Consider the following 27,759-nt stretch of genomic DNA (forward strand, 5'->3'; position numbering starts at 1 on the left):
GTGTGTGTATCCTTGATGATTATGGATACACCCCCACCTTTTGTATTTTGGTCCGGGTTTTGTGGCCTAAATGTATAGTATGAGTTGTAGCCTGGTAGTGCTGGGGTGCTCTCTGGAGCCTTAAACCAGGTTTCTGTTACTGCACATATATTGATTTTCTCCGTACTGAGGAGTGCCTCGAGTGCGTGCATTTTGAGGTTTAGACTTCTGGCACTGATTAGCATTACCCTTAGTTTTTTGTTACTTGTGCTATTTATGGTGGTGGGTTTCTCTTTTAAGCCTTGCCTAAAAAAAGCACTATCGGGGGGGGGGGTGGCAAGAGCCTTGGCCAGTATTTGAAAGCCTAAGAGTGACAGGTGCAAGCCGTCTCTAACGAAGCAGCGTGGCTTGTCGAGCATGTCATCCCAGGCTGACAGACACCAGATCCCCTTTGAATGACACTGAAAGCTTAGCCAACTGTTGAAATTGATAATTTTTGTCTTTATACTGTGGTATCATTTTTAGTGAGGGCAGGATGCTACTCAGGGTCAGGGTTGTACCGGCCTGGGCTACGTGATCAGAGAGCTCTTCCATGTCTCTTTTCATGTAGTCCAGGGAGGTATGGCTCAGGTCATTCACACCAACATGGACAATGACATTGTCATATTTGTATTTGTTCTGGAGTGACCTGAGTGCTTGTGTTATGTGGCAGATCCTGGCACCCGAAAGGCAGCTAACAATAACCTTCTCCTTGTTCAGCCTAGTGAGTGTGACGTCAGTGTGCCTGACTATATATAGAGTCACCTATTACTAGTATGTTGAGTATGTTATTTTGCCTTAAGGGCTGTGATTGCATGGCATACTGGTTTTGTGAAGTATGCGTTTCATGGTTTGTGTTGGGGGTGGAGGTTGCTTGAATGTCTGCTTTGGAGGTCTCTGTTGCTTTTGCAGATTTTTATTTAGAGCCTCCGAGTATGTTTTTGTGTACTTATGTGTTTTTTTGCCGGTGCAGGTTTCATAGGTCTATGTGAGACTGGTGGTGTGATGCAAGTAATTCCCTTCTCCTCTTGACTGTCTGGTCCAGTCTTGGGTTGAGAGAGCTTAGCCTCCAGTTTGGCTGTATAATTGCATCTCTCGCATGTATAAGTGTTTGGTGGTAGGAGGAGAGGGTTGTCTGTGTACATGAGGCAGTTGTAACATTACCTCAAAATGCCCAGATTCACCAGTTGGACCGGGGAGTACACCTGAAACTGCCCTTTGGACATGCCTGGATAGGTACAGTGAGCTGTTTCACTGATTGGCTGGTAAGGTCGAATAGAGAGCCTTGTCCTTCTCTACAGTATAGGGTGGGTCTAGAGCTAAAGTTTATTAGTGCTTGCTACGAGTTTTGAGCAAGTGCCGGGCTGAGAAGTGAATGGTTTGATTGCTTAAGTTGAAAGTTTGTCTAGTTCCAAGTGAAAAATTGAAGAGTAGACTTTGTGGAGCTGGGAGTAGTTATACCCTAGCTAACCAGTGCTGCTCGGCGTGCAAAATCTTGCTAATGTGGGTTTTATAGCAGGGAAATGAAAGAGATAGAAATTACCCCAAAATGACCAATAAACTACTACTTTCTGGGCTAAAACCACTCCTCCAGGGACACATAGGCTGCTCAAAGCTCCCCTCTCTCACAGGTGAACAGAGAAACTTCCTTCTATCCAAGTAAGGTATGGGCAAATACAGAAACTTGTAAGCCTTGAATTCAGCACTAACCTGAAAACTGGACTATACTAGCTTAGAAAGGTGGGAAAACAAGTATATTTTTTTTCCAGAAAATAAAGCAGATACATTTTGCATCTTTCATTCTGCATTCATTATTGTGACTCAACTGGTATTACTACACCATATCTCATTTAAAATTTGATTACATATATGTTTACTTAAAATGAGCACATTTGCTTACATGAGCCAGTTCCCTGAAGCAGGGATATGCTTGAAGAATCTTGGTAGGCTTGTCCTGCCGGTAAGTAACATCAGAGTCAATGAAGGCATCTCTTGCTTGGCATTCAAGGTCTAGGAGCTGTGAAACATCCTTCTTGTTGTGTCTGACCTTGCTTTTGTACATCTCCTATAGAGTTGTATCATGTCTTGCCTGTTTCTTTACACTATCTGTAATTGCAATTAACAAATACTGTGAAATTTAATGTTTTCTTTGTAGAAGTTGCATTTATATAAAAACACTATATTTCAGTTTGTGTTCTTACCATCCAATTGGTCAAGCTCTGGGGTGCTACATTGTGGTGACCTCTCTATCACAGATAAGGTGGAGTCATCAGTCTCATCAGTGGACATCTGGCTGTTTTGAAAGCTAAGGTGTCTTCGTCTTTTTCTTGGAGTCACTCCCTGCTTCTTTTGGGGGGTAGTCATATTCTGAACCCTTTTCAACAGCTGCTTCTTCACTGATTTCTAACAAGAAACGGACAAATTGTTAGTGTTATGAATCTCATTAAATAAAATTGAATCCAGAAAATGATAGATACAGGCACATGCTGTCCTGATGTATATGTAAAACACCTCCTAATACCTGTCAGATGTTTACACTTTGGCAGGCAAGTATACAGTGCTGTATTTGGAAACGCGAATAGCAGACTATTGACATACCTACTGAGCTTCACTGGGTGCAGGTTTGTCTGCAGCATTGGGTAGTACTCTGTGAGATGCTTTGCCATAACAGTAAGTTTGCGGCTGCATGGGTTCTGGAAGGCATCCCCAGATGCTCCCTTATTGGAAACCATGCTTGTCACTGCATTTCTGATTAATCAACAGTGAAGACCTTTGGAAAGGGTGTAGTCTCCTTCTTGTCCAGCACACTGCTTTTCAAAAAGATGTTTCTTGACTGCTCCAACTCTGTGTCTGTGTATAAGACATACCATGGGCTTGGAAACTGTACAATTGTGTTGATACCTTGCTGGTTTCTTGGCTTTGGAGAATGTTGGGTGGATGGAGAGGGATGAGGGCTAATACATGGGCTGAAATCATAGGTCCCAGAGGAGGTGCCTGGTCTACACCAGTCTGATTCTTTTCCCTGTACATGAGAAACATGTATTTAATGTTTATTATAGGGCAAAGAACACTGTAAGAACAAACATAAAAAAAATCAGTCTTTAAATGTATAATGGTCATGAAATGATTATTTGATAACAGAACATACTGCATGGTTATATTAAAGGTTTGTTCCATGTGAAAATTTGTCAAAAATGTGATTACCTCACTTTCACCACGAGTAAGTTTCCAAACAGTTCTCCTTCTGAAAAGAAGTGCTCTGGCCCAGGAAATATATCACATAAATCCTCCTTAAAGAGGCTGGGCAGTATGTCTGTGGTTATATTAGTAGCTGAAAACACATTTACTCACACTGTAAATGATCAAGCAACTTATTTTCAACAACTTCAATCTTCCAATTCATTTAAAAGTGAAGTTTTATAGTAATGCACATCATTATATCCAACATTCTAATACATTTTTATTCAACTTCTCTTAAGGTGACTTTTATATCAATGAATAAAAGAAGTATAATGTGTCATGAAATGCAAAAGCACTAAAATGAAACATTTCACCAAAGCGATGCCTTCAGTAATGTTTCCAGGTATACAGAAGCACTAAAGTCAAATATTTCACCAAGGCATATTGCAAAATACAAGGAAAGACACTGTGTCGTCTTACAACCTTGTCATCTGAAAGAGAAAAAAATTGTCGCTTGTTTGCAGCATGGGAATTGCCCAGTAAACAACTCAGTACTTGCTTTTCAGATGTAGAAAACCTGTACCGTCAGCTCAAAAACTGATCTGGATTTCTGGAGTCATTGCAGATGTTCTTTGTGTTTCATTGTTGCAGTCATCACACTTGAGTTATCTGCCTGCAGGTAGCCCTCTGTCGGCCCGAATACCAAAGACTTAGTATTTCTGCATTGGTTGCTGTCACTTCAGGAGTGACATCAGGTCGTCAGGGGTATAAAAACAGGCAGCCGACGCCATTACATCAGTCTTTCTTGCCGAGGAGCCCGAAGCAGTTTGCACGAGTGCCAGTCGGCCACTACCTGAGTTTTCGTTTCCGAATTGAATCATCCTGAAGTCTTCTAAAGCTAAGTACGCCATTGGGGATCCTTTTTTCTTGCTCTAACTGATGTTAGAAAAATGTGTAAACCAAACCAACACCAAAGACTAAAGGTCTAATTGTGCCAAATAAATGTATAAAGAAAGCAACAAAGGACAGTACAACCACCACGGCAAGCAGCATAAAAATTCAAGGAGACTAAATAAGACTGTATTTAATAAAAATCAGGATAAGCGCTTTCAGATAAAAATGCTTCATCAGATCCTCAGTATACACAAACCAACAAGTACATTTAAAATGCACATTCAGAAAGAAATTACCTTATCAAACATCTGGGCCAATGAGTGATGTAATGGCCTCGATTTCAATGCTGGCTTTAAGGAACATTGTAATTTAAGCCTGGTGTTCTATGTGCCTGTAATGTGGCAATCCACCTCATTTTTGTTTGAAATACAGTAGTAATATTAACTTAGTTTGTGATATTGTCAAACAGAATTGGGCTGTACTGCGTTCTGATGACACCATCTCCAAGGTGGTAGGTGATGTCCCTAGATTTGCTTACAAAAATAATCTGACTTTGAAAAGGGAACTATGTTATCGACCATTTAGGAAATCCTATAGTTTACCCTTGAGGTTTGGGATGTTTCCATGTAGGTCTTGCAAAGCCTGTAAATATATGTCCCAAGCTAATACATTTGTACATCCTATAACTGGTAAAGACTATGTTTTTAGGGTACATGCTGACTGCAGGACAGCTAACTTAGTGTACCTTGCTACTTGTAATGACTGCGAGTCATACTATGTGGGTAAAACTAATCAGAAATTGAAGGATTGTGTCTTGCAGCATGTAGGGGACATAAGGAGAATGAGTTGTTTAAGCGCTCTTTTTAAACATGTTAAAGACCATAGTGGACATTCTTTTAAGTTCACTGTGGCAGAGGTAATACCAGAGTCTGCCAGAGGTGGGGACATAGTCAACAGAACAGAACGTGTGGAGATGAGGTGGATTGTTGCTTTCTTGATGTCAGAAAAAGTTAACAATTGTCTCGCCTGTGGAAAGCAAATACCACACCGCGATTTCCATTCTTACTGTGTCATCTGTTTAGGCCCAAACCACAACTTACCTCGCTGTCAATTTTGTGCTTTGTTCAATGCCCAAACTATTCGTCGTCGAGCCCTTATTGTCGCTAAATACTTTCGCTCCGTATTCCGAAATGGCTTCGGTAAGCCATCCTACTACCAATCTTCCAAAAAAAGTAAGGATAAAGACAAAAACAGACCGCACAGGTCTAAAACTGCTGACAACGCTTACATTAAGCTAGTCGCCAGTTCGACGGTACTCAGTGGAGGTGCTTTTGCCGCCCCTGATACCCGCTTTGATGGATTTGCAGGCTGCTACCAAGACCTGTTCGTGAGACTCTTCTTTGACTACGGAACTTATGGATGTCTCTATCTTGGATGTGCAGGATTTACCGATATTCAACACAAACCGATGACATCTTTCACGTCTTCAGTTCTGTCTAAAACTACTGAGTTTCTAAGGCTATGAGTATGAGCTACGCCTAAAAAATGATGACCCCAACTCAAGCACCTGCTTCCTTGCCACAACATCAAATGCTTAAAATGGCATAAGACCTGATTATGATGATTAAGGGAAGCCAGCCTTCCTCTGCTAAGAGAAAAAGAGACCTGTCCCCAGCAGCTTTAACAGACCAAGAGTCCAAAGACTCTGAGGTTTCTGAATATGAAGACATGCCTTTATCTGCTTATGAGGATTCAGATGCAAAGGACTCCATTCCCTCTGCTTCCCCTCCAGAGGTTTTTTTCTTTTGGTGAAACCCTACATATTTTGAGAGCATTTTCACTGGGAATGCCAGGATTATCCTCAGTTCAAAAAGAAATTCGGAGAATTTTTAAATTTGTCACAGCATAGACCTTTAGCTTTCCCTCCTGTTCTGGATGTTGTGGATGATGTCTTTATGGAATCCAGTCTAACTCCTGATACTTTACCCCCTGCTCCAAGGAAACCAGACAGGTACTACAGAGTCCCTGACTCTCTCAAATTTCTTTTCAAAAATCCTCCTGCTGACCCAGAGGTCATTTTCCAGGGGCTTAAAGGTATAAAAGCAACTACAGCTAAGAATCCCACCCCTTCAACAGGGATTCCTGAGCTTTAGACAGATGGGGTAAAAAAGTATACACCTCTGCAACTCTCACCATTAGGGCATTCAGTTGCCAGTTTCACATGCTGAAATACCAGCAACATATTATGGAACTTATTAAGCAAAAATTATCTACCTTTACAGACTGTGCAGAAAATAAAGAATTACCGGAGCTTATGCATTCTGCAAGCCAAGTCAGCAAGCATACCTTGCAATGGTGCTTTGACCCCCTAGAAGCATCTTGCAGGGCAGCAGTCACTGGTTCTGTACTGAGAAGGCATGCTTGGCTTAAGGAGTAGACCTTGCCAGACCATGTCAAATCAGAATTACTAGACGTTCCTTTGAACAATGACAATTTGTTTGGCACCAAAGCAAAAGAAGTTCTAAAAAAGATGGAAGAAAAAGCTAAGTCTATGCAGACAGTCAAAGATTTTTTGCAAGTGCAGCCTCCAAGATTCAGTAGGCATTGCCCCTCAAAACATTTGTCCTTTCCAGCCCCCTCAAGACCATCTCAAACTAGACCCAGGGGAAACAGACCCCACAGATTACAGTCTCAGGGTATGCAGAGATCTAAGCAATAGAGTACCTCCACTTCTAAAATAGGGAGTGCTAAGCCACCCCCTTATGGAAAGAATTCACAATGACTTCTCAACTCCTCTCCTCAACTCTGCCCAATTGCTTGTGCCCCTAGGAGGAAAACTTGTCCATCATACAAAAAACTGGACCTCCATCACCAAAGACTGATGGGTCCTCAACATTGTATCCCAGGGGTACAAATTTTACTTCCACTCAATGCCAACCCAAAAGGGTTACCATACCTTCCTCCAAACCAGTGGGCAGAGGCACAAAACCAAGTTCAATCCCTGCTCTCCATAAGGGCAATTCAGCATGTTCCTGCAGGACAGACAGATCACAGGTTTTATTCCAGACTTTTCCTGGTACCCAGAAAAGAGGGCACTTGGCACCCAATCCTAGATCTTTCCATTCTAAACACCTTCCTGGTGGTAGCAAAATTCAAAATGCTCACCCTTCAGCAGCTTCTTCCTATGCTGTCCAAAGATGCCTGGTTAGCCACCCTAGACCTAAAAGAAGCCTGTCTGCACATTCCTATCAGGGACTCATGCAGGAAATACCTAAGTTTCAGGGCAGGATGTATACATTATCAGTTCTCTGCATTTCCCTTTGGCTTATCCACTGCTCCCAGAGTCTTCACAAAATGCCTGGCTCCAGCCATTGCCTATTGCAGACAGAGAAAGTTTCAAATTTACCCTTACTTGGACAATTGCCTGATTCAGGCAGACAGTCAGGAAAAGCTGTTGCAACACTTGACATTTGTAAAGAACCTTCTAACCTCCCTGGGGTACGGTATCAACGAAAAGAAATCAACACTAGTCCTCAGTCAAAAGATTGTATTCCTGGGAGCAAGCTTGGACACAGCATCCCAGATGGCATTCCTTACTCCAGAAAAACAAGTGCATCTAACAGGCTACTTTGCTCAAATGGCCACCAGAACCCAGCTATCCGCAAGGAAAATCCTGCAGGCCCCAGAGTTAATGACTTCTAGCATTCTACTAATTCCATATGCCAGACTGCATATGAGGAAATTTCAGTTGTCACTTAAAAAGTCTTTGGTGCCAACATTCTCAGGACCTGGAAACCATCATACGTTGTCTAAGGGCAGAGTTTCTTTGGTGGGCAGCAGCATGCAACCACAACAAGGGACTTTGTTTACTCAACCCCATGCTTCCCAGACCCTAACCACAGACGCATCAGACTATGCCTGGGGTTCATATCTGAACAAGTGCTTTCAGGGCCACTGGAGCCCAAGTCAAATTCATCTGCACATCATCCAAAAAGAGATACTAGTTGTTTAGCATGCTCTGACAGCTTTCAGATCCCTACTCTCACCAGGACTCCTGCTAATAAAAACAGACAATACCACAGTTATGTGGTACATCAACAAGCGGGGGGAACTCACTGTTACCCACTTAGCAGGCTAGCCATAGCCCTATGAAACACAGCCTTGGACATGCATATTCATCTGCAAGCTCAATTCCTGACAGGCAAAAAAAACTCTCTGGCAGACTAATTAAGCAGAAATCTCCTAGACCCACATGAGTGCCAATTAGACCCCAGCAATTTCAACCTTCTAACCCAGAAATAGGGGACCCCAGAGGTGGACCTTTTTGCCTCCCCCTACAATCACCAGCTCAACAAATTCTGCACCAGGACACCTCACAGCAGGGCCTGGAAAGTGGATGCCTTATCCTTAAAGTGGGTAAACCTCTCAATCTGTGCATTTCCCCCCTCTGCCTCTTCTCACAAGAATATTACTCAAGAGAAGACAGGACAGATCAAGGGCAATCCTGATTGCCCCGGACTGGCCATGCAAGCACTGGTACCCACTTCTGTGCAGCCTGTCACCCTGGCACCTACCCCAGATCCCAACCCTCCTCACTCAGCAGGAGAGACAGATCTTGCATCCGCAGCTGCAAATCCTAAATCTTCCAGCTTCGCTTATTCCTTGAATTCTCCCCCAGTGACCAGCCTAAGCAAGCAGGTGCTGGATGTCATTCTTGAAGCCAGAAGACCCAGTACAAGGAAATCTATGCTGATAAGTGGAAAAGGTATTGTTCCTGGATTTAGTTTAAAGGAGAGGACACAGCACTGTACTCCTTACCTCTAATCCAGGATTACCTAGCAGATCTACTCCACAGAGGGCTGTCCTTCTCCTCCATTAAGATCCATGCCTCTGCCATCTCTGCTCATTACAACACTGAGCCACCTCTCTTCTCTCACCCTCTCATGAAACAGTTCCTGAGGGGGCAAACAACTCAAGGCCACCAAGGAGAGCCTCCACTACTGCTTGGGACCTTAACTTTGTACTGGAAAAGCTCGCTCTACCCCCCCCCCCCTTCGAGCCTGCAGCATCAGCAGAGTTAAAATTCCTCTCATGGAAAACAGCCTTGCTTCTGGCCATCATATAGCCAGAAGAGTGTCTGAGCTACAAGCACTTATGGCTGTGGAACCCTTCATTATTTTTCATGCTGACAGGGTCTCCCTCAGGAATAACCCTTCCTTTATCCCTAAAGGGGAAAGGATCCTGCACTCCTTTGATGTGCACAGACAGCTCAGATTCTACCTTGATAGGACTAAGCCCTTCAGGAAATCTGACCAGTTACTAGTCAGTTTTGCACCAGGGGTATTTGCAAATGGATAGCACAGTGTATCCATTTCTGCTACAAACACCATGGGAAGCCAACCCCTCAGGAGGTCAGAACGTATTCCACTAGGGCAACTTGTTCCTCTACAGCATTCCTCAGGGGAGTCCCTACCAGGGACATTCTGGAAGCTGCTACCTGGTTTTCTAGTCACACCTTCACCAAGCATTACCACCTGCCTATCTTTTCCAAATCCAGGACGGGTTTTGCAATAGCAGGGCACTCTAGCCAGCCCAAACTCTTCTTGACTGCCTCCACCCATTCTTCAGCTTTGGGAATCAACCCAAGTGTGATGACTGCAACAGTGAAACATGAAAAACATACAGTTGTGTACACCTAACATAAATGTAGATGTTCGAGTGTATTCACTGTTGCAGTCCTGGATGTTCATCGTGCTATGCTGCTGCAGTCATCACACTTGGGTTATCCTGCCGTCAGGCGGTCCCGCATTCGGCCTGAATTCCAAAGCCTTGGTCTGGCATCGGTTGTTGTTGCTTCTTCCCTGACGTCAGTGCGGCAGGGGTATAAAAGAGGCAGCCAACGCCATTTTCTTCAGTCTTTCTTGCCGCGCGGTGCCCAAAGCAGAAGCAGTTCGCAAGTGCCGGTCGGCCAGCTCCTGAGATTTTTGAACAGAATTTCAGCCAAAGTCTTCTATAAAGCTAAGTACCCCGTTGGGGAAACTTTTCTTCCCTCAGACCGATGTCAGACAAAGTTAATAATTGTATTTCTTGTGGGAAGCAAATACCTCATAAGGATTTTCATTCTTACTGTATTCCTTGCCTAGGCCCAGACCACGATGTTTCTGGTTGTCGGTTTTGCGCTAGGTTCAATAAACGCACTATTAAGCATCGGGCTGAAACAGCCCGACATTATTTTGGCAGAAAATTCAACTACATCATGTCGTCGGAACCTCCAACAACGGCTATTTTTAAAAAACGCAAGGATAAGGACAGGCAGCCTAGGCCTAGACCAGATTCCGAGGTCACGGTTACGCCTGCCATCAGATCTCCGGTATTCAGTGAGGCGCCTACGCAGCCCCTGACTACCGCGGATTTGGAAAACACGACTACCTCTCAGTCAGGACCTACTGGGCCTCTGGAGTCGGTTACTCCTCAAATCGCAGACGCCAGCGCTGGCGACGAGCCGGAGCCTACGGACAGGCCTTCGGTTTCCGAAGGCGTCTTTAAACCGACGACTCTCTCTGTAAGGTCATATGCGAAGCTACCAAAGGTTAAGAAACCGGGCCCACAGACTCATATTCGGGTCCCTATGCCTAAAAAACAGATGCTCAAAATGGCGGAGGACCTCATTACCCTTATCAGAGGTTCTCAGCCCCCTCCTGACAAAAGGCCTAGATTGGAGGAGGATTTACCTCCCTCTGACCAGGAATCCATTTCCTCTGCAGATTCTGAGGAACAGGATTTCTCCTTTCCTCTCTATGAAGACTCAGATGCTGAGGAGTCTATTCCCTCTGTTTCCCCACCTGAAGACTTCTCTTTTGGGGAAACCCTTCACACCATGAGAGAGCATTTCCATTGGGAAGGACAAGACTACTCGGACTCCAAGAAAAGACTCCGTGAGTTTCTACTTCTACCTCAGCATAGACCCCTAGTTATCCCTCCTGTTTTAGATATTCTGGATGATGTCTACTCTGAATCTAGTCTAAATCCAGATTCCTTACCTCCTGCTCCACCTAAACCAGACAGATACTATCGAGTCCCTGACTCGCACAAGTTTTTATACAAAAGCCCTGCTGCAGACCCAGAAACAATTTCCCAGGGTCCCAAAGGAGTGAAGGCCTCTACTGCTAAGAACCCACTACCTGCAGAAAGAGATTCCAGAGCATTAGAAAGATGGGGGAAAAAAGTGTATACCTCTGCCACTTTGGCTATGAGGGTATTAAACTGCCAGTTCCACATGATTAAATACCAGCAGTACTTGCTTACTCAGTTAAAACAGAAAATGATTCCTCAAACAGATCAACTAGATTTCAAAGGGATGCAAGATTTATTGCATGCAGTAGAACAAGTGGGAAAACATTCCTTACAGTGTGGCTTTGATTCTTTGGAGGCCTCATGTAGAGCAGCGGTCACAGGGTCTGTAATACGCAGACATGCTTGGCTAAAAGAGCAAACCTTACCAGAACATGTCAAGGCAAAGTTACTGGATGCTCCACTGCAAAAGGATGCATTATTTGGTGTCAAAGCAGAGGAAGTTTTAAAGAAAATGGAAGAAAAGGCAAAATCAATGCAAACAGTTAAAGATTTTTTACAGGTACAACCTCCTCGCTTCAGCAGAAACTGGCCATCAAAAAACTGGTCCTTTCCTGCTTCAGACAGACCCCAAAGGGGCAGGTACAGACTCCCTAGGGGCAGAGGCCAGCCACAAGGTACCTACAGGCCTAGACAATGGCAAACAGCATCTCAAAGAGGGGGAGACAATGGATCTCAACCCCTCAGAAAATAAACTCAATGACTTCCCTCTTCACCTGCCAAGCAAAATTGCACAGGCAGCACCTCTAGGAGGAAAACTGGCTCTTTTTTCACAAAATTGGCACATCATCACAAAGGACAAATGGGTTCTGGATATTACTACCCTTGGCTACAGATTTCATTTTCACACCTTACCACGGATGAGAGGCATGCCAAATCTGCCAACAAATCAATGGGCAGAGTCACAAAAACAAATTTCGGCTCTCATGAACATGAAAGCAATTCAGGTACCTGCAAATCAGCAAGGTCAAGGACTGTTTCTTGTACCAAGAAAGGACAAAGCTTGGAGATCCATCTTAGACCTTTCAATTCTAAACACATACCTGGACATTCCCAAATTCAAAATGCTCACTCTACAGCAGCTTCTTCCCATGCTGGGCAAGGAGTCTTGGCTGGTAACGTTGGACCTCCAAGAGGCATACCTGCATGTCCCTATCAGACAAGATTGCAGAAGATACCTCAGGTTTTTGGCAGGCACAACGCATTATCAATTCTCTGCATTGCCCTTTGGCTTATCTACTGCGCCCAGAGTATTCACAAAATGCCTGGCATCAGTAATTGCATACTGCAGACAAAGAGGAATACAAATTTACCCATATCTGGACGACTGCCTAATCCAAGCGGACAGCAAAGACATCCTACTACAGCATCTGGCATTTGTAACAAAGTTGCTAAGTTGCCTAGGGTACACAGTAAACAAAAAGAAGTCAAAACTAATACCCTCACAAGAAATAATTTTCCTGGGTGCCAGCTTGAATACAACGACCCAGATGGCTTACCTCACGCCAGACAAACAAAAACAACTGGCTCAGTACTTCAAAAAGATGGCAACTTATACCCAAACTCACTGCAAGGAAATTCCTGCAGGCATTGGGGTACATGGCATCCTGTATTCAACTAATAGCATATGCAAGGCTGCATATGAGAAAACTACAATGGTACCTAAAGAGTGCATAGTCCCAGCACAGACACAGCCTCGAAGCAAGTATAACTCTCATTCCCTGCCTTCAGAAAGAGTTTCTATGGTGGGCTCAAGCATGCCAAGCAAACAAGGGTCTACCTTTTGTTTTACCTCCAGCAAGCCAAACTTTGACAACAGATTCATCATACTACGCCTGGGGTGCACACATGGCAGGACAATGCATACAGGGCAAATGGACTACAAACCAAAGGCAACTACACATCAATCAAAAGGAGATGTTGTAGAAAATGCTCTAACAGCCTTCAAAGACCCCTTGCATCCAGGACAACTTCTAATAAGGACGGACAACACCACAGTTATGTGGTACATAAACAAGCAAGGAGGAACGCACTCCTACCCACTGTAAAGACAGGCAATGGCCTTGTGGAACACAGCATTAGCTTGCCAAGTACAACTGCAAGCACAATTTCTGCCAGGAAAGGAAAACATTCTGGCAGACAAATTAAGCAGAAATTTGTCAGACCCTCACGAATGGAGATTACATCCACAAGTATTCTCAATAATAACTCAAAGATGGGGAACACCAGACATAGATCTGTTTGCCTCACCCAACATTTGCCAGCTACAAAAATTTTGCACAAGGACTTATCCCCAGGCTTGGAAAGTGAATGTCCTATCATTCAATTGGACAACACTGTCAGTCTACGCCTTTTCACCTCTGCCTCTACTGACCAAGGTATTACTGAAGGTCAGATCAGAGAGACCACAGATGATCCTCATTGCTCCGGACTGGCCACGTCAGCACTGGTACCCACTACTACGAAACCTGACTCACAGCCCTCCTTGGATCTTGCCTCTTGCCTCAATTCCCTCTGCTGTTAACCCAACAAAACTCTCAGATCCTTCACAGTCAACTAAGGACCTTAAATCTAGCTGCATGGAAAATACCTTAAATTATCAAACAACACTTCTTTCAAAGGACGTCCAGAATGTTAAATGGAAAAGATTTTGTGTATGGAACCAGGCCAGAAACCTAAATCCTGCCATCCCAAATATTCCTAACATTCTCCAATATTTGACTGAGCTGCTACACAAAGGCCTTTCTTTCTCATCTATAAAGATCCATGCTTCAGCCATTTCAGCTCAATATGATACGGATCCTCCCATCTTCTCTCATCCTTTGCTAAGGCAGTTTCTCAGAGGGGCTAAAAATATAAGACCCCCCCAGAAAACCACCAACTCCAACCTGGGACCTGAATTTTGTGCTGGAAAAGTTAACACTCCCTCCTTTCGAAACAGCCTTCTCAGCAGAGCTTCAATACTTGTCATGGAAAACAGCCCTGCTACTGGTTATCACCTCAGCATGTAGGGTCTCAGAACTGCAGGCACTCATGGCAGTGGAACCTTTCCTCATTTTCCATCAGGACCGAGTAATCTTTACGAACCAACCCTACCTTCATGCCAAAGGTAGTATCCAGTGTGGCTCTCAATCAGACCATACACTTGCCCACATTCTATCCAAACCCACAGAATAAAGGAGAAAGTCTCCTTCACTCTTTGGACATTCACAGACAGTTACGTTACTATTTGGACAGGACAAAGGCCTTCAGAAAAACTGACCAACTCCTTGTATCCTATGCACCAGGTTCAGAAAGAAAGGCTATTTCAAAACAGACCATCTCCAAATGGATAGCGCATTGTATCCGCTTTTGCTACTCACACCATGGGAAAGCAGTGCCTGCTACTATTAGGTCTCACTCCACCAGGGCTACAGCAACCTCAACAGCCTTCCTCCGAGGAGTCCCAACAAAGGGCATTCTGGAGGCAGCTACCTGGAGTTCAGTGCACACCTTCACCAAGCATTATCACCTTCCTCTATACTCAAAAACCAGAGCTGGTTTTGCCACTGCAGTTCTACAGGGCATCTTAGCTGCACCTAACCCAGTTTAGCTCCTACCACCCAATCATGGCTTTGGGACTCTACCCAAGTGTGATGACTGCAGCAGCATAGCACGATGAACATAGTACAGTTTTGTGCCTACCATAAATGTAAATGTTCGAGTGGTTATGCTGCTGCAGTCCAGGTTACCCTCCCTCCATCCCCTCTACCTAACAAGCTTTTTCTTATGCAAAAACCACCAAAATGAAAAGAAAGAATTGTAATACCACGTCCGAAAAACTAATGACTTCAATTCCAGATAAATGACCTTTTAATTCCACAGCAAATAAATAGTGGAAAAACACAATGAAAATAGCCGCAATAAATTGGATAATCCAAGAAAAGCGTTTTTCTCCTAGCGCCTCGGCCAAAACAGCCTTTACAGAGTAAACTGTCTACACACAGCAAACCAATTTATAACTTTCTTCAAACACATTCAATCAATTAATTAATTAAAATCTTAAAGCAACATTAACATTGTTTAAAATAGCATAACAAAAATTAAATAAAACTTTGCCAATGGCATTCCTTATTAAGCCCAAAGGGCTGCAAAGTATTATATTTCATTATAAAAATAGACTCTTTTTTTCTTAGTAAATATTTAAAAAATTCATCACTAGAAAAATATACAAATACATGTTCCAAAATAGTAACTGCTAAACTATCAATTACCCCATTGTGTACTGAATTAAAATGTTCTGCCACAGGGCTAGCTAATTTTTTATTTTTTATATCCCTAACATGCTCTTTAATTCTTTCACTTAAACTTCTCTTACTTTCACCTATATAAAAATAATTACAAGAACATTTTATTGCATAAATAATGCCCTTTGTAGTACAAGTAAAAACATCTTGTGTTTGAAATTTCTTTCCATTAATTAAATGGAACGTGGGCACTATATATGGACATATGGAGCATTTGCCACAAGCACTAGTACCTAAACTTCTTATACTATTAATTATGAATTTTGTAGGTCTCTTAAATTTACTATGAACTAAAAAGTCCTGAATATTACGTCCCCTCTGAAAGGAGAACCTGAGTGTCATTTCTGATAAACTAGAAACTTGCTTGGTAATTATTTTCCAATATTCTTTTAATAATTTATTGAACTTCTCTGAAAAAACTGTATACCTAGTAACAAAAAACATACTGTCATTCTCCATCAATTATTACCTGTAACTTTTCTTATATTATTACCCTCTCTATAAATATTATAATTTTTATAAATTTTCAAATAATTTTCCACTATATTATATTTATCATAACCTCTGTTAAAAAACATATTCATAGTTCTCATCACTTCTTTTTTTAACTTCATTTTCATCATTACATAACCTTTTGATTCTTAATAATTCTCCATATGGAATAGCATTCAAGGTACTTGGAGGATGACAACTAGTACCCTGTAACATTAAATTTTGTTGATTAAATTTTCTGTAAATACTAGTCTTAACTTTTTCACCACTAAGCCCTTCTAAAGTCATATCAAGAAAAACAACTTTAACACCAACCTGAGCCTGATCATATCTAATTACAAACTGATTACTATTCAAAAAACTCAAAAATTGATCTACTTTTTCTTTACCTTTATAACAAATAATTATAAGATTGTCTATAAATCTAAAATAATATTTAACTTATCTTTGAAAAAATGAATCTCTATATATATTTCGGATGTGGTATTACAAAGCTTTTTCTTATATTTCCATGTACATCAACCTTTGGGATGCATGTCTATATGGTGCATTTGCTTAGAACTAGTGCTATTGTTTTTCAATAAGGTATGTTTGCAAGCTTCTTATTTTGCCTTCTTAGTTTGGGGCACCTGACATCTGGGGCAAGAAAAACTGAAGAAAATGGTGTCGGCTGCCTCTTTTATACCCCTGCCGCACTGACGTCACGGAAGAAGTGACGACAACCGACGCCGGACCAAGGCTTTGGAATTCAGGCCGACTGCGGGGACCGCCTGACGGCAGGATAACTCAAGTGTGATGACTGCAGCAGCATAACCACTCGAACATCTACATTTATAGTAGGTACAAAACTGTACTTTTCCCACCCTCCAGCCCCCTTGTCTCTCTCTTTCTCCTCTCTGTCTATTACTCACCCCTTACAGGGCTATTGGTATTTACGTTTTACTGGTAGTGTTTTTCCCACCATAACTTAGCTCCCTATTTTGGGAGCTCCTGACATTTGAGCCAAGAAAAACTTATGTAATGGCATTGTCTGCCTGCTTTTATACCCCTGATGACCTGACGTCAATCCTGAAACGACATCAACTGACGCAGAAATACTAAGTCTCTGGTATTCGGGCCGACTGAGGGCTACCTGCAGGCAGATAACCCAAGTGTGATGACTGCCAACAGTGAATACACTCAACATCTACATTTATGGTAAGTGTACACAACTGTACTTTCTTTATTGCTAACAGTCGACTTTACCAATTAGCACCTAGAGGGGGCCAGTGGCATAGCTAGGGTTTGTGCCGGCCAGTGCAGTTTTTGAGTTTGCCACCCCTCACAAAATAAATTATACCTTTTTTGGGGATTTTTCTGATCATGCCTGTCAGCCCACAAACATTTAAAACATAAAAGAGAAGCCAAGTGCTCCAGATAATGCGGAAAACTGCACGCTCTACCATAAACGAACCCACTGTTATGCCTTGAACAACTTTGGCTCCGCTGTGCAGCTTTTAATTGGTTCATATACTGCAATTACTGTGAATTGGCATTGGGCCACCCAGAGCAGCCTCCTTATGCGGCAACTCCCTACCAAAGCAGCCCTAGCCATTCTAGTGTTCATGACTTGGCTGTCCGCAGTTACCATAAACACTGTTCAAACCTGTTGCATACTGTTTGCTTATTTACTTCTACAATAATTACAGATATTGAAATAAAATCGCACAAACACTGATAGCCATTTGCTAAACAAACAATACAGTCTCACAATGGCAATAGACATAGCATGACCAGTAAACTTCTCTGCCTTGAAACTCATTGACATGGCATTAAAACGCACATTCAAATAAAATGCATCTGGCCAGTGGAGGATTATGTTTAGCATTAAAACGCACATTCAAATAAAATGCATCTGGCCAGTGGAGGATTATGTTTACATTTGGCCATTTTCAAAGCTTTCCTATTAAATAAGCGAATGTTCAATGTTTTGAATGTCGCTTTATTGACAGCTAAATGTCGAATATTCCAAATCCCGAACAAATGGAACAGCGATTTCTTTTCCCCCCTAGGGAAATAAAATCGCTGGTCCGCAAAAAAAAAGGTCAAATACAAAATAAAGTGGGGGGGCTTTGCCTTTGCCCCCCCCCCACTTAAATATACCAACTCCGAGATTGCACCGCAGTGGAGGAAACGGCAAAGTCACAAAAACAGCCCAATGATTTTTTTTCCCTCGGGAAAAAAGCGGCCTTCCGTTTGTTTGGGATTTGGCCTTTTCGACATTTAGCTGTCTACAAAGTGGTGTTCGAAACATTACTTAAATAATAGGGAACCATTTTCAAACCATAGGCTCCTTGCACACATTTTTAGGGCCATGCAAATATGTAGGGTCTATATTAGAATATCAATAGATGTAAACACCGAATGTTTAAATGTCAAACTGTATTCAGCGAAAGCTGAAAATATCGAAGCAACAGAAAACCAAATTTTTTCCTAGGGAAAGAATTTGGTTGTCCGTTTCTGTTGCTTCGGTATTTTAAGCACTGTGGTGGAAAGCTATGGGGTTGGGTTCAGGTAAGTGTGCGATTGAGTGTGGGTTAGGTTAGTTAGGGTGCGGGTTAGGTATGTGTGCGATTATGTGGACGTGAGGGTTAGGGTGGGTTAGGTGAGTTAGGGTTAGGGCGCGGGTTAGGTGTGTGTGCGATTGTGTGGATGTGAGGGTTAGGGTGAGTTAGGTGAGTTAGGGTTAGGGCGCAGGTCAGGTAAGTGTGCAATTGTGTGGACGTGAGGGTTAGGGCGCGGTAGGTGAATGTGCGATAGTGACGGACGTTAGGGTTTGGGTTAAGGTAAGTGGATAGTTAGTGGTGTGTGTATAGTTTAGTGTAGGCTTAGGTGTAAGATTTTAGGTGTATCTGTGTGGATTGCTGTTTGTTTGGTGTGCTTGTGTTGTGTGTATGTGTTTTGGAACAGCAAATTTTTTTCCCTAGGAAAAAATTTGCTGTTCTGTATGTTCTTTTTCAGCTTTCGCTGAATACATTTTGACATTTAAACATTCGGTGTTTACATCTTTCGATATTCTAATATAGACCCATATATGTACTGTACGTGTACTTTGAATCACCTTCCTGACTGTATTAAATTATATTCCTTGTATAATACTGCACCACTTGTTAGAGTGTGTTTTAAATTTGTATTTTGCAGTAAGCAGTGAAAAAAATATGAACCAATAATAACAAGACTACTCATTTCAGAAAATTTCAGTCATAAAAGGCCATTCAAACTTCAGTCATTACAATCCATCAATATCAGTCAATATGCACAATCTCTGCATAAATAAAAATTATCTGAATCATTCCATATTAAAAGAAACTCTGAGGTTGCTACTGGCAAAGAACTTCACATTTCAGTATTTCATCTTGAAATTCATTGCCTGCTGCCCTTGGAGAATTAAAATGCTGATGTTACATTAAAAAAATTGGTAAGCTGGTAATATTGCATTATGGAATGACTGACAAACCGACAAGTTCATAGTTAATAGGCATCTCATACAAAGGAGGGCACACTCAATAGTGCAGAACCATACCCCCCCCCCTTAAAATGCACCAAATAATCAGAAATCCAAAGGGCATTGCAATACCAGCACTCAATCTGCATGGTGTAGGAGAAGAACCCACAGCCTTCTGCATTAAAAGCAAGTAATACTCTCTGCTGTGCTACTAATGTTTTCAAATACTTTACCACAATACTAATGTCATTTGCTAAACAACAGTTGCACATTGTAAACAGATTTGGCATAAACAGCACTAAACTTCTCTTTCCCTGAAGCTCTCATCTCCTTGTAAAATGCACTTGAAACACACTTGTAAAATGCACTCGACACTCAGCCATATCTCTCAACTTTGTAGCATAATACATCTGGAAAAAGCCAAAATATATGGGGGAACAAAGGCCCAAAACCAGGGACACATTTGAAGTATTGTATGTCTTAGAATGTTGCTAGAATAAAAGGTTTTTATTACCATGTATTTCCAGGAAGTGGTGATACTGTATAAGCTAACAAAGTTGTGACTAGACACAAGGTGTAGGCAGAGAAATGCAACAAATTCAACTATCAGCCAGTTAAGTTTACAGCGTCTCTACAATCGCCATAGACAACTAGAACATACCATTAATCTCACCACATTGTAGTGATTCATGTAGCTAAATCAACATTTAATAAGCCAAACCTCTAAACAGATAACAGTTTGTACTGTATGAGGTTTATCTGCTAGGCAGGTTATTGTATAGACACCAGAAACAGTTGGCAAACTCACAAATATCCCAGAAATAATCCTGGATAGAAGCAATCAAAAATAAACATTAAATGTAGAGCTAGGAATCACTGCAGTACAGCTGAATACAAATACCTGCAATGGAGTATTGTTACTAAAGCAGATTTAAAAAAGAAATATACAATATGTACATTAAAGATAAAGTACCTTAATCTGGTAAAGTATCCACAAATTTACAGTAAAACCACTGAAATAATGGCTCATACACATCACTAATGCTTGCAGGAGACAGTAGAGCAGTTAAAAGTGAAAGGAAAGATGGCACCAAACACTGGCTGAGACTGTTTGAAGGTAGCAAGGCAGTATGGGAGTAAAGAAATGAAAGTACAGAACAGGAATGTGTCCAAAAAGGCTAGGTACAAGAATACATACAGAAAGTGAAACCAGACTTCATCTATCAGCAGAATCCTGTCAGTGGAATTGTAAGTAGAGTACAATAATCAGTATTTAGAGTATTATAGAATATTTAGGAATGCAAAGGAGAGAGTAAAAGGAAGAGAATTGCAAGGTATTGAGCTGTATTATAAGGTAAGGTTTACTAGATATGACAGAGTTAACACAAAACAGTGATATGGGGTAAAAAGGAAAGAAGAAATGTAAAGGGGGGAGCAAGTATTTGCAGAGAAATAGAGATGAACAAGAAGGGTGATAGTAAAGGTGGTGCCCAGTGGTGTGCAGACAGCCTTACAAAGAATGCATAGGTTACAGGACAATAATAAAATTAATTTCAAACATTTATTTTATTTTTGTGTGCTGCAGGCTGGAGATGTAAAGCACTGAGCTTGGTGTAGATGTTACTTGAAATTCATATTGGGTGATCTATAGCTTTTTACAATGTGATCTGCTAAAGTATCCAAACACTTACAGTAAAACCACTGAAATAATGGCTCCTACACACCACTAAGGTTTGCAGGAGACAATAGAGCAGTTAAAAGTGAAAGAAGATGATATGGCTTATCAAGTGGAGGCCACACACCTTGCATAGGCCACTGAGTTTGCAGATGCTGAAAATCTGGTTGATTTTACCTCTTGTTATACAATTTGCAACAACCAAACTTTTGTACACATCAGATACTATCTTGAGGATGTACTAGAGTTGTACAACAGTTCAAATGACTTGTGTGTTCCTAGATATAAAGTCTCCCAATTCGCATTGACTGCTACTGAAGATATTACACACACACACACACACACACACACACACACAATCAAAAACACTTTTCCATTTTGTGTCATGGTGATCTGGAGGCCATCTCTAAAGGGCATAGGGCAGGGTACACCTTGGGCAAAGCGCCAACTCATTGCAAGGCATGGACTAAAACACTCACTCGCACACTATGCACATAGTCAATTTCTTATCACCAATTCACCTAACCTCCATGTCTTTGGACTGTGGGAGGAAACCAGAGTACCCGGAATAAACCCACACGAATACGGGGAGAACATTGAAACTCCACCCACATGGGATTTGAACCCAGAACCTCAGCAGTGGGAGCATGAGTGATACCCCCCCCCCCAAGTACAGTGCTGCCCCAAGGGTCTTTCAAACTCAAAAACAGTGTGCAAAGTTGCTATGCTCAAGTAAAAATGGAGAAATTTCGTTACAAATGGTTGAAATGTTTTGTTTGCATGTTCTGGTGACATCACTGTCCAAGCCACATGTTCTTCATGTCATTGGAATTACAAGCAGATGTATCCTTTACTGTCAAACTGTGTTGTTTGTGGAGATTATGATATTATTTGTGTATTTGTGCTGTTTAACTATTTTTCAACAAATGTTTTACTTGATCCTTGAGTGGGCTATAAAATGTATTTCTGCTTGTGTTCATGTTGACCAGATGAATGGCAAACTTTATTTTTCAAATATCTTGATCAATAAAGGCAGACTGAACAGATAAGCCCATTCTTAAAAGACATGTTGTGCTATTTGAATGTTTGCAATAAGTTAATGAAGAGGTGAAAGAAAAAGATGCTTGAAATAAGAAATTCTGACTACAACAAACCAATTTCTGCATGCTTGAGCATGGTTCTAAATCTTATAGTTGTAGTTTTAAGCATTTATTTACTTAGAATCAGTAATAAAATCTCAACAGCAAGTTAAATAATCTTATTAAGATAATTGAGGACAAAATGGCTTGAAACAAGCAAACTTCTCTTACATAAAAACTGGAAAAATCTTGTAGAGCAAAAAAAGAAGCATTATTTCCTCGATTTAAGATATTTAATCTTACATAGATTTCACTTTTTGCAGTGTAGCTATTGTTTCTATGCACGCATGTCACATTTAAACTAATAATGCTACTAATTTGTTCAATAACCCGCATTCCTTGTGATAAAAATATAGAAATGTGACAGCTCTTTGTTTATTGGTGACATTTGTCCATTTGGGTCAGCCCAGTTTCCTAGTCAACAAAAATGAATAAATAAGGAGAGCAGAAAAAAAGAGATGATTTTGTTTAGAATGAAAATGCATATTTGTCATGCAGATAATTCAGTTGGTGAGTTATGGTGACCTTTTTTATTTTAAGGAGAGGAAAATGATTTTTTTTGTTTAGTTTCAGACATTTTCTGAAGTATGCTTGACTTTCTTTCAGGATGGCAATGGAGTGGTACGTGGCTGCTATTTGTCTGTGTTCCTGGAACTTTCAGCAGGCTTACCAGAAACATCCAAGTAAGAGTAACTAGGAGCTGTAAACATATGCACAGTAAGATAAATGCCTCTCTGGTAGTGTTGGACTTTAGGTACTTAATTAGGTTTTGTAGGCCACCTTGCCAATTTTGTGATGTGCTATGCAAGTCTTAAATTAATTGGATGTTCCATAATGGTTTTATTTGTGAGGTTGACTATATTTTGACTTACTGTTACTGTTTTGAGAATTAGCATAAATAATTTCAAGTTGCATTTAGACATTTGATGTGGATTGCCTCTGAAATGTCTTATCTTTGACCTACTCAATTGTAGTAGAGTTTTAGACCTCACATCTCCATTGTAAATAAATTGAGTAGTGGGATCAGTGATACAGTCTGCACACTTCAGTCAGTCCCAGGTTGGATGGATACATAATTGGTGGTTACAGGCTTGTTCATTTCTGTGTCAAGATATTTTTGTTTGATTAACTTTATGTTTAAAAAAAGAGTGAAATAGGTCTATGTGCCATCTTCACTTCCTCATTTCACCTAGAAAGAATCTAGATGAAATCTATGAAATGTCAATAGATTGATAGACAGTTTTGCCATGTTCAACAGTTGGGTCTCTGGGTCTTGGCACTTTCAAACATGTGAAACCAGGACTCTGACTCCACCCATGCCCACAATTCGTTGCTGTCCTTCTAGCTTCAGATCTCATTTGCTGCCATCAAGGACACAAGTGAAATCTCAGGGCTCTCTTCTCCTTATCTGCCGACAACAATAAGTCAAAGGTTTGCTGTTTATTCTTCTCCCTTACCTTTTATTAGATCTGTAGTCATATTTTGCTATAGTTATTAGTCCTCGTTTGTTGGTTACTGTATTATAGTTTGGAGTTTTATATTCCTTGCAGTTACTGTGTTTCCTTCCTCTGCCTTTCTACCAAAAAAGTTTTCCTTTAGGGGTTTCTTCCATTAATTTTTTTTAAATGCTTAGGACTAGTGTTTGAGAGTGTTTTTGCTGCTTTTCATTTGCTCTTGGAATGTAGTTGTTTCATAGTGGAGTTTGTTGCATACTGTGTCAGAAAAAAGCTTTGAAATGTGGTTAATGTGACCAAAAGATTCCCCCCAAGACTTACACCAGTTGTGTGTATTGCGTGGGGTCACTCATTTAGAGTTGGAGTGTGACGTTTGTAAATCTGTTGAATCCAAGGCGATCCAGAGTCATCAAGATAAACTGATTCTGAAAGAACTCTTGTCTGTTAAATCTCTTAGGAAGGTTTATCTTCTCCTGCTAAGTTTGCAGAGCAATCAAAAGAAAAAGAGCCAAAGAAAAGGAAGCCAGCAAAACTCCAGAAAAGATTAAGGAATTTTAGTAGGAAATGGTCCCCGGAGCTGTCGGCCTCATCTAGTTCGACAGTCAGACAAAGCAAAATGTTGAATCCGACACCTCCTCAGATCCAACCCTTGAGTGTCTTGCCAACTCAAGGAAAGTCTCAACAGGCGCTTGTCAGATCCAGGCACATTCACCCCTTCTGGTATTTTTCCTGGAGCCAATCAGTCCATGAATTCACTCTACAATTTTCGAGGGTCCAGACACTCCAGACCTCCTCCTGTAGCTTCCTTGAGGTCAGCATGTTCATCTAGAAGCTTTTCAGAAGCAGATGTTGACAGGATGATGCAGAGGTTCTTGAGGCAGTAGATACAGTTGGGGGATCATCCTGGTCTCATCGCCCAGGACGTATCCGAGTATAGTTCCAGCTACCCCGTCCATATTCAATTCTGTTGTTGACTGCCATGCCCACGTCATCCTCCTCTAGCTCTGACCACTCCTGGATTGATGTCTTCAGATCTGACATCTGTTGTGGTTTTGACTCCCTCCATACCTCTCTCTCTCTCAACTGCAGACCGGGATGAGACATGGAACTGAACCATTGGGATCGGGACCCTGGAGGAGAGGTCAGCCTCAGACCTTTGGACCTGTACCTTCCTCTAGGCACCTTGGACTTCGACAGGTCAGCTGTGTGGTTGGCTTTGGACTGGTTGGATCTAGGAGGGAATTCTCCATTCCTCTACGTTGGGTGGCTCTCTTGGGTCCAATTTTGAGGCTGTTGAGAGGGCTGTCTCAGCTACAGAAGGACTCACTCCACCCAGGCTGGATCCAACCCAACCTCTGACTTCATCTGCTTTTCTTTCTCATCCTGGTCAAGTGGGGCAGTCAGCATCAAGGGCTCCATGAGACATACTTAGCTTGAGTTCCAAGTCCGACTCTCAGAACCTACTCGCAATGTTCCCCAGCAGAAGGTCCATAGGAAAAAGAAGTGTAAACAGAAACGCATCGATTACCCCCCTTCTGGCCCCCATCAGGTTTTTTCCTTCCCTTTGGCCTTAACTGCTTTGTCCTCCATGGACAGTGGCACACACATCAGATATTCTGTCACCTGTCCAGATATCCTCTGCCAAACTTCTTCATGATCAAATTAACTGCATGGTTCCTCCAGTTCTGATGATAGCCAGAGATGGCAGGTATTCAAAGCAGGTGGTTTACATCCTCACAGCTTGACAAAAAATTTGGAACAAGAAAGGTATGTTTAAGCAAGTGGAAAAAGGTTCCCTGTTTAGGCCTCTGAAAATAATACGATTTCTTATCAGAGCTTTTTCAGAATGGTTCTAGTTTTTCCACAGTCAAGGTTCATCTAGTGGCCTTGTCAGATTTTCATGTTGGTTAAGTTTAAATCCCTATTGCTGCTCTTAAGGTTGCTAAAGCCTTTCTTAGGGGCACTTTTTTTCTTAGACCTCTAGTTTAGGACCTGGCTCCTCCTTGCGACATTACTTTGTTGCAAGCTTTAACTCGCTTTCCCTTTGAACCAACAACCACAGAGGTTTTGAAATTTTTGTCCTGGAAGACATTATTCTTGGTAGCAGTCACTTATGCCAAATGAGTCTGTGAATTACAAGCGCTGTCCAGCAAGCCACAAAGATGTCTTTTTCCGAGACTAAACCGAACCTTCATTCCCAAGGCGTCATCTGAATCTAAATTAAATAAACCAAACTATAAATCTCCCAGTCTTTTTTCCAACATATTTTAACAAAGGTGAATATACTCTTCACCTGTTAAATGTGCAAAGACATTTGAGGTGTTATTTTCATCTATTGCATGAAAGATTTCAGAAAATAAGACCAACTTTGTGTCCTTCCCTTAAGTCAAAATGGGCAAAAACATATCAAAGGATCTGATGTCATTTGCAATTGTTCCTCAGCGAATGGGTCTCTGATCTGACTTGGCCACTTTATCTAGATTCTGTGATCAAACTCTCAAGCACCTTCCTTTTCACATAATGACCCTGGCCACTGCATTACCTTAGATCTCGTTTGGAGCTCTAACGATTGGTCAGGATTGTGTTCTCTCAAGCTCAGCAGTTTTGTAATTTGGGAACAGTGAGTAAAAACTTTAGAGTTTAACTTAATCTTCCTTATTTATCATCTTTTTTAGTTGTCTTTCCCACCAAGTTAGTTTTATTCCTTTTTATAAATTCTTTACCATCATTTGGTATTCTTTACTGTAGCTGGTTAATCTTTACTTTTTCCTTTACCTTCTCTGTAAGATGATGTTATTTCTATTGTTGGTATAACTTTTCCTTTAAAAAAAAATAAAATTTTTTTTTTTTTTTTTGTCTGAATTTTTGTTAGACATATTTTATAACAGTGGTTGAAAAGCCTACTAGATTTAAGAAGTGCATTTCCTGTGGGAACAAGATACTCACTCCCTGTGGGTATTAGAGTTATGTTTATTGTTTAGGCCCTGCTCACCCAGATGATATTTGTGCTGCTTTCAACTTCAGAGCCATCAGTGATTGATGTAACAAATTAATGCTTAAGGTCCTTATTCCTGCTTCTTCGCCGCCTTCCACTGTGTCTACTTCAGGGGCTCAAACCGCCTCTCAGAAATCAAAATCCATGGAGTCCAGGGAGCACAGAAAGTGCTCTCCTGTCAGAGCTCCAAATCTGCTCCGATATCAGAGCTTCCGGCTAAGATCACCAAATACTTTGGTCTGAAATCATCATATGTGACATGTTCAACTCAAGTCTTCTTGCATCCAAAGCTCTGTTTTTTTTCCAGAGCCTGTGTCTCCAAGACGAAAGTCTGCTTTCCTGCAAGAGACCCCAAGAAAGTCTTCTCAACCTCCTTGTACTTCCTCTTTGATTGGGTCCTCACACAGTCTTTCTGAAGCAAAGGTGGATTTAATGAGGCGAAGATTCCTCAGAACACAGATCCAGATGAGGGTCTTATAGGCTCAGTCTCTCATTGGATCAGTGAAACTTAAACCTCCCTGACATATCATCATTACTCCTTCTCCAATCCGATCTTCTGTTTTGGAGCCCTTGGATTCAAAACCTCTAAGAGTCGAGCTATAAGATCTGAAGATAACCCTATCTTTGACTCTGACTACCTCCCTGATCCATTTGGCTCCGACTCTCCTGGAGAAGGATGTATTTCGGAGCTGAAGTGTCGACATCTGATCTGAGGGGATGACCTTGACTCTAAAGTTTTTGGAGTTGTCGCTTCCCCTTGGAGCCTCAGAGCTGGACAGCTGGCCTCTGACTCCTCCCTTGGAGCAGAGGATTCGGGAGAGCCCTGGTTTGTCTGATCTTAGAGTTTCGGCTCCGGTCAGATTGGCTTTAGCTTCTTCTGCTTCCTCTGCTTTTGAGGTGGTGGAGAGGGTCTTCTCTCACCTGAAAGCTGTCTCAACTCTTACCTTTTAGGATCCCTGTTCCCTCTTCGGATCCTGTTTCTGAGTCTCTTCAACCTACACCACAAGGACA

General features: G+C 41.6%; 1 protein-coding gene across 2 annotated transcripts in view; it reads left to right on the forward strand.

Moving 5' to 3' along the window:
• TRIM37 (tripartite motif containing 37) overlaps positions 1–27,759 on the forward strand; it is a 2,575,817-nt gene that overhangs the window by 993,405 nt on the left and 1,554,653 nt on the right. For both annotated transcript variants that reach the window (XM_044054277.1, XM_044054276.1), the window contains exon 13: positions 22,906–22,982. In XM_044054277.1, the coding sequence (XP_043910212.1) occupies positions 22,906–22,982 (77 nt within the window). The remainder of the gene's footprint in view (positions 1–22,905; positions 22,983–27,759) is intronic.

This window comes from Protopterus annectens, chromosome 13.part0 (assembly GCF_019279795.1).
Source record: "Protopterus annectens isolate FY-2018-M chromosome 13.part0, PAN1.0, whole genome shotgun sequence".
Classification (NCBI taxonomy): Eukaryota; Metazoa; Chordata; order Ceratodontiformes; family Protopteridae; genus Protopterus; species Protopterus annectens.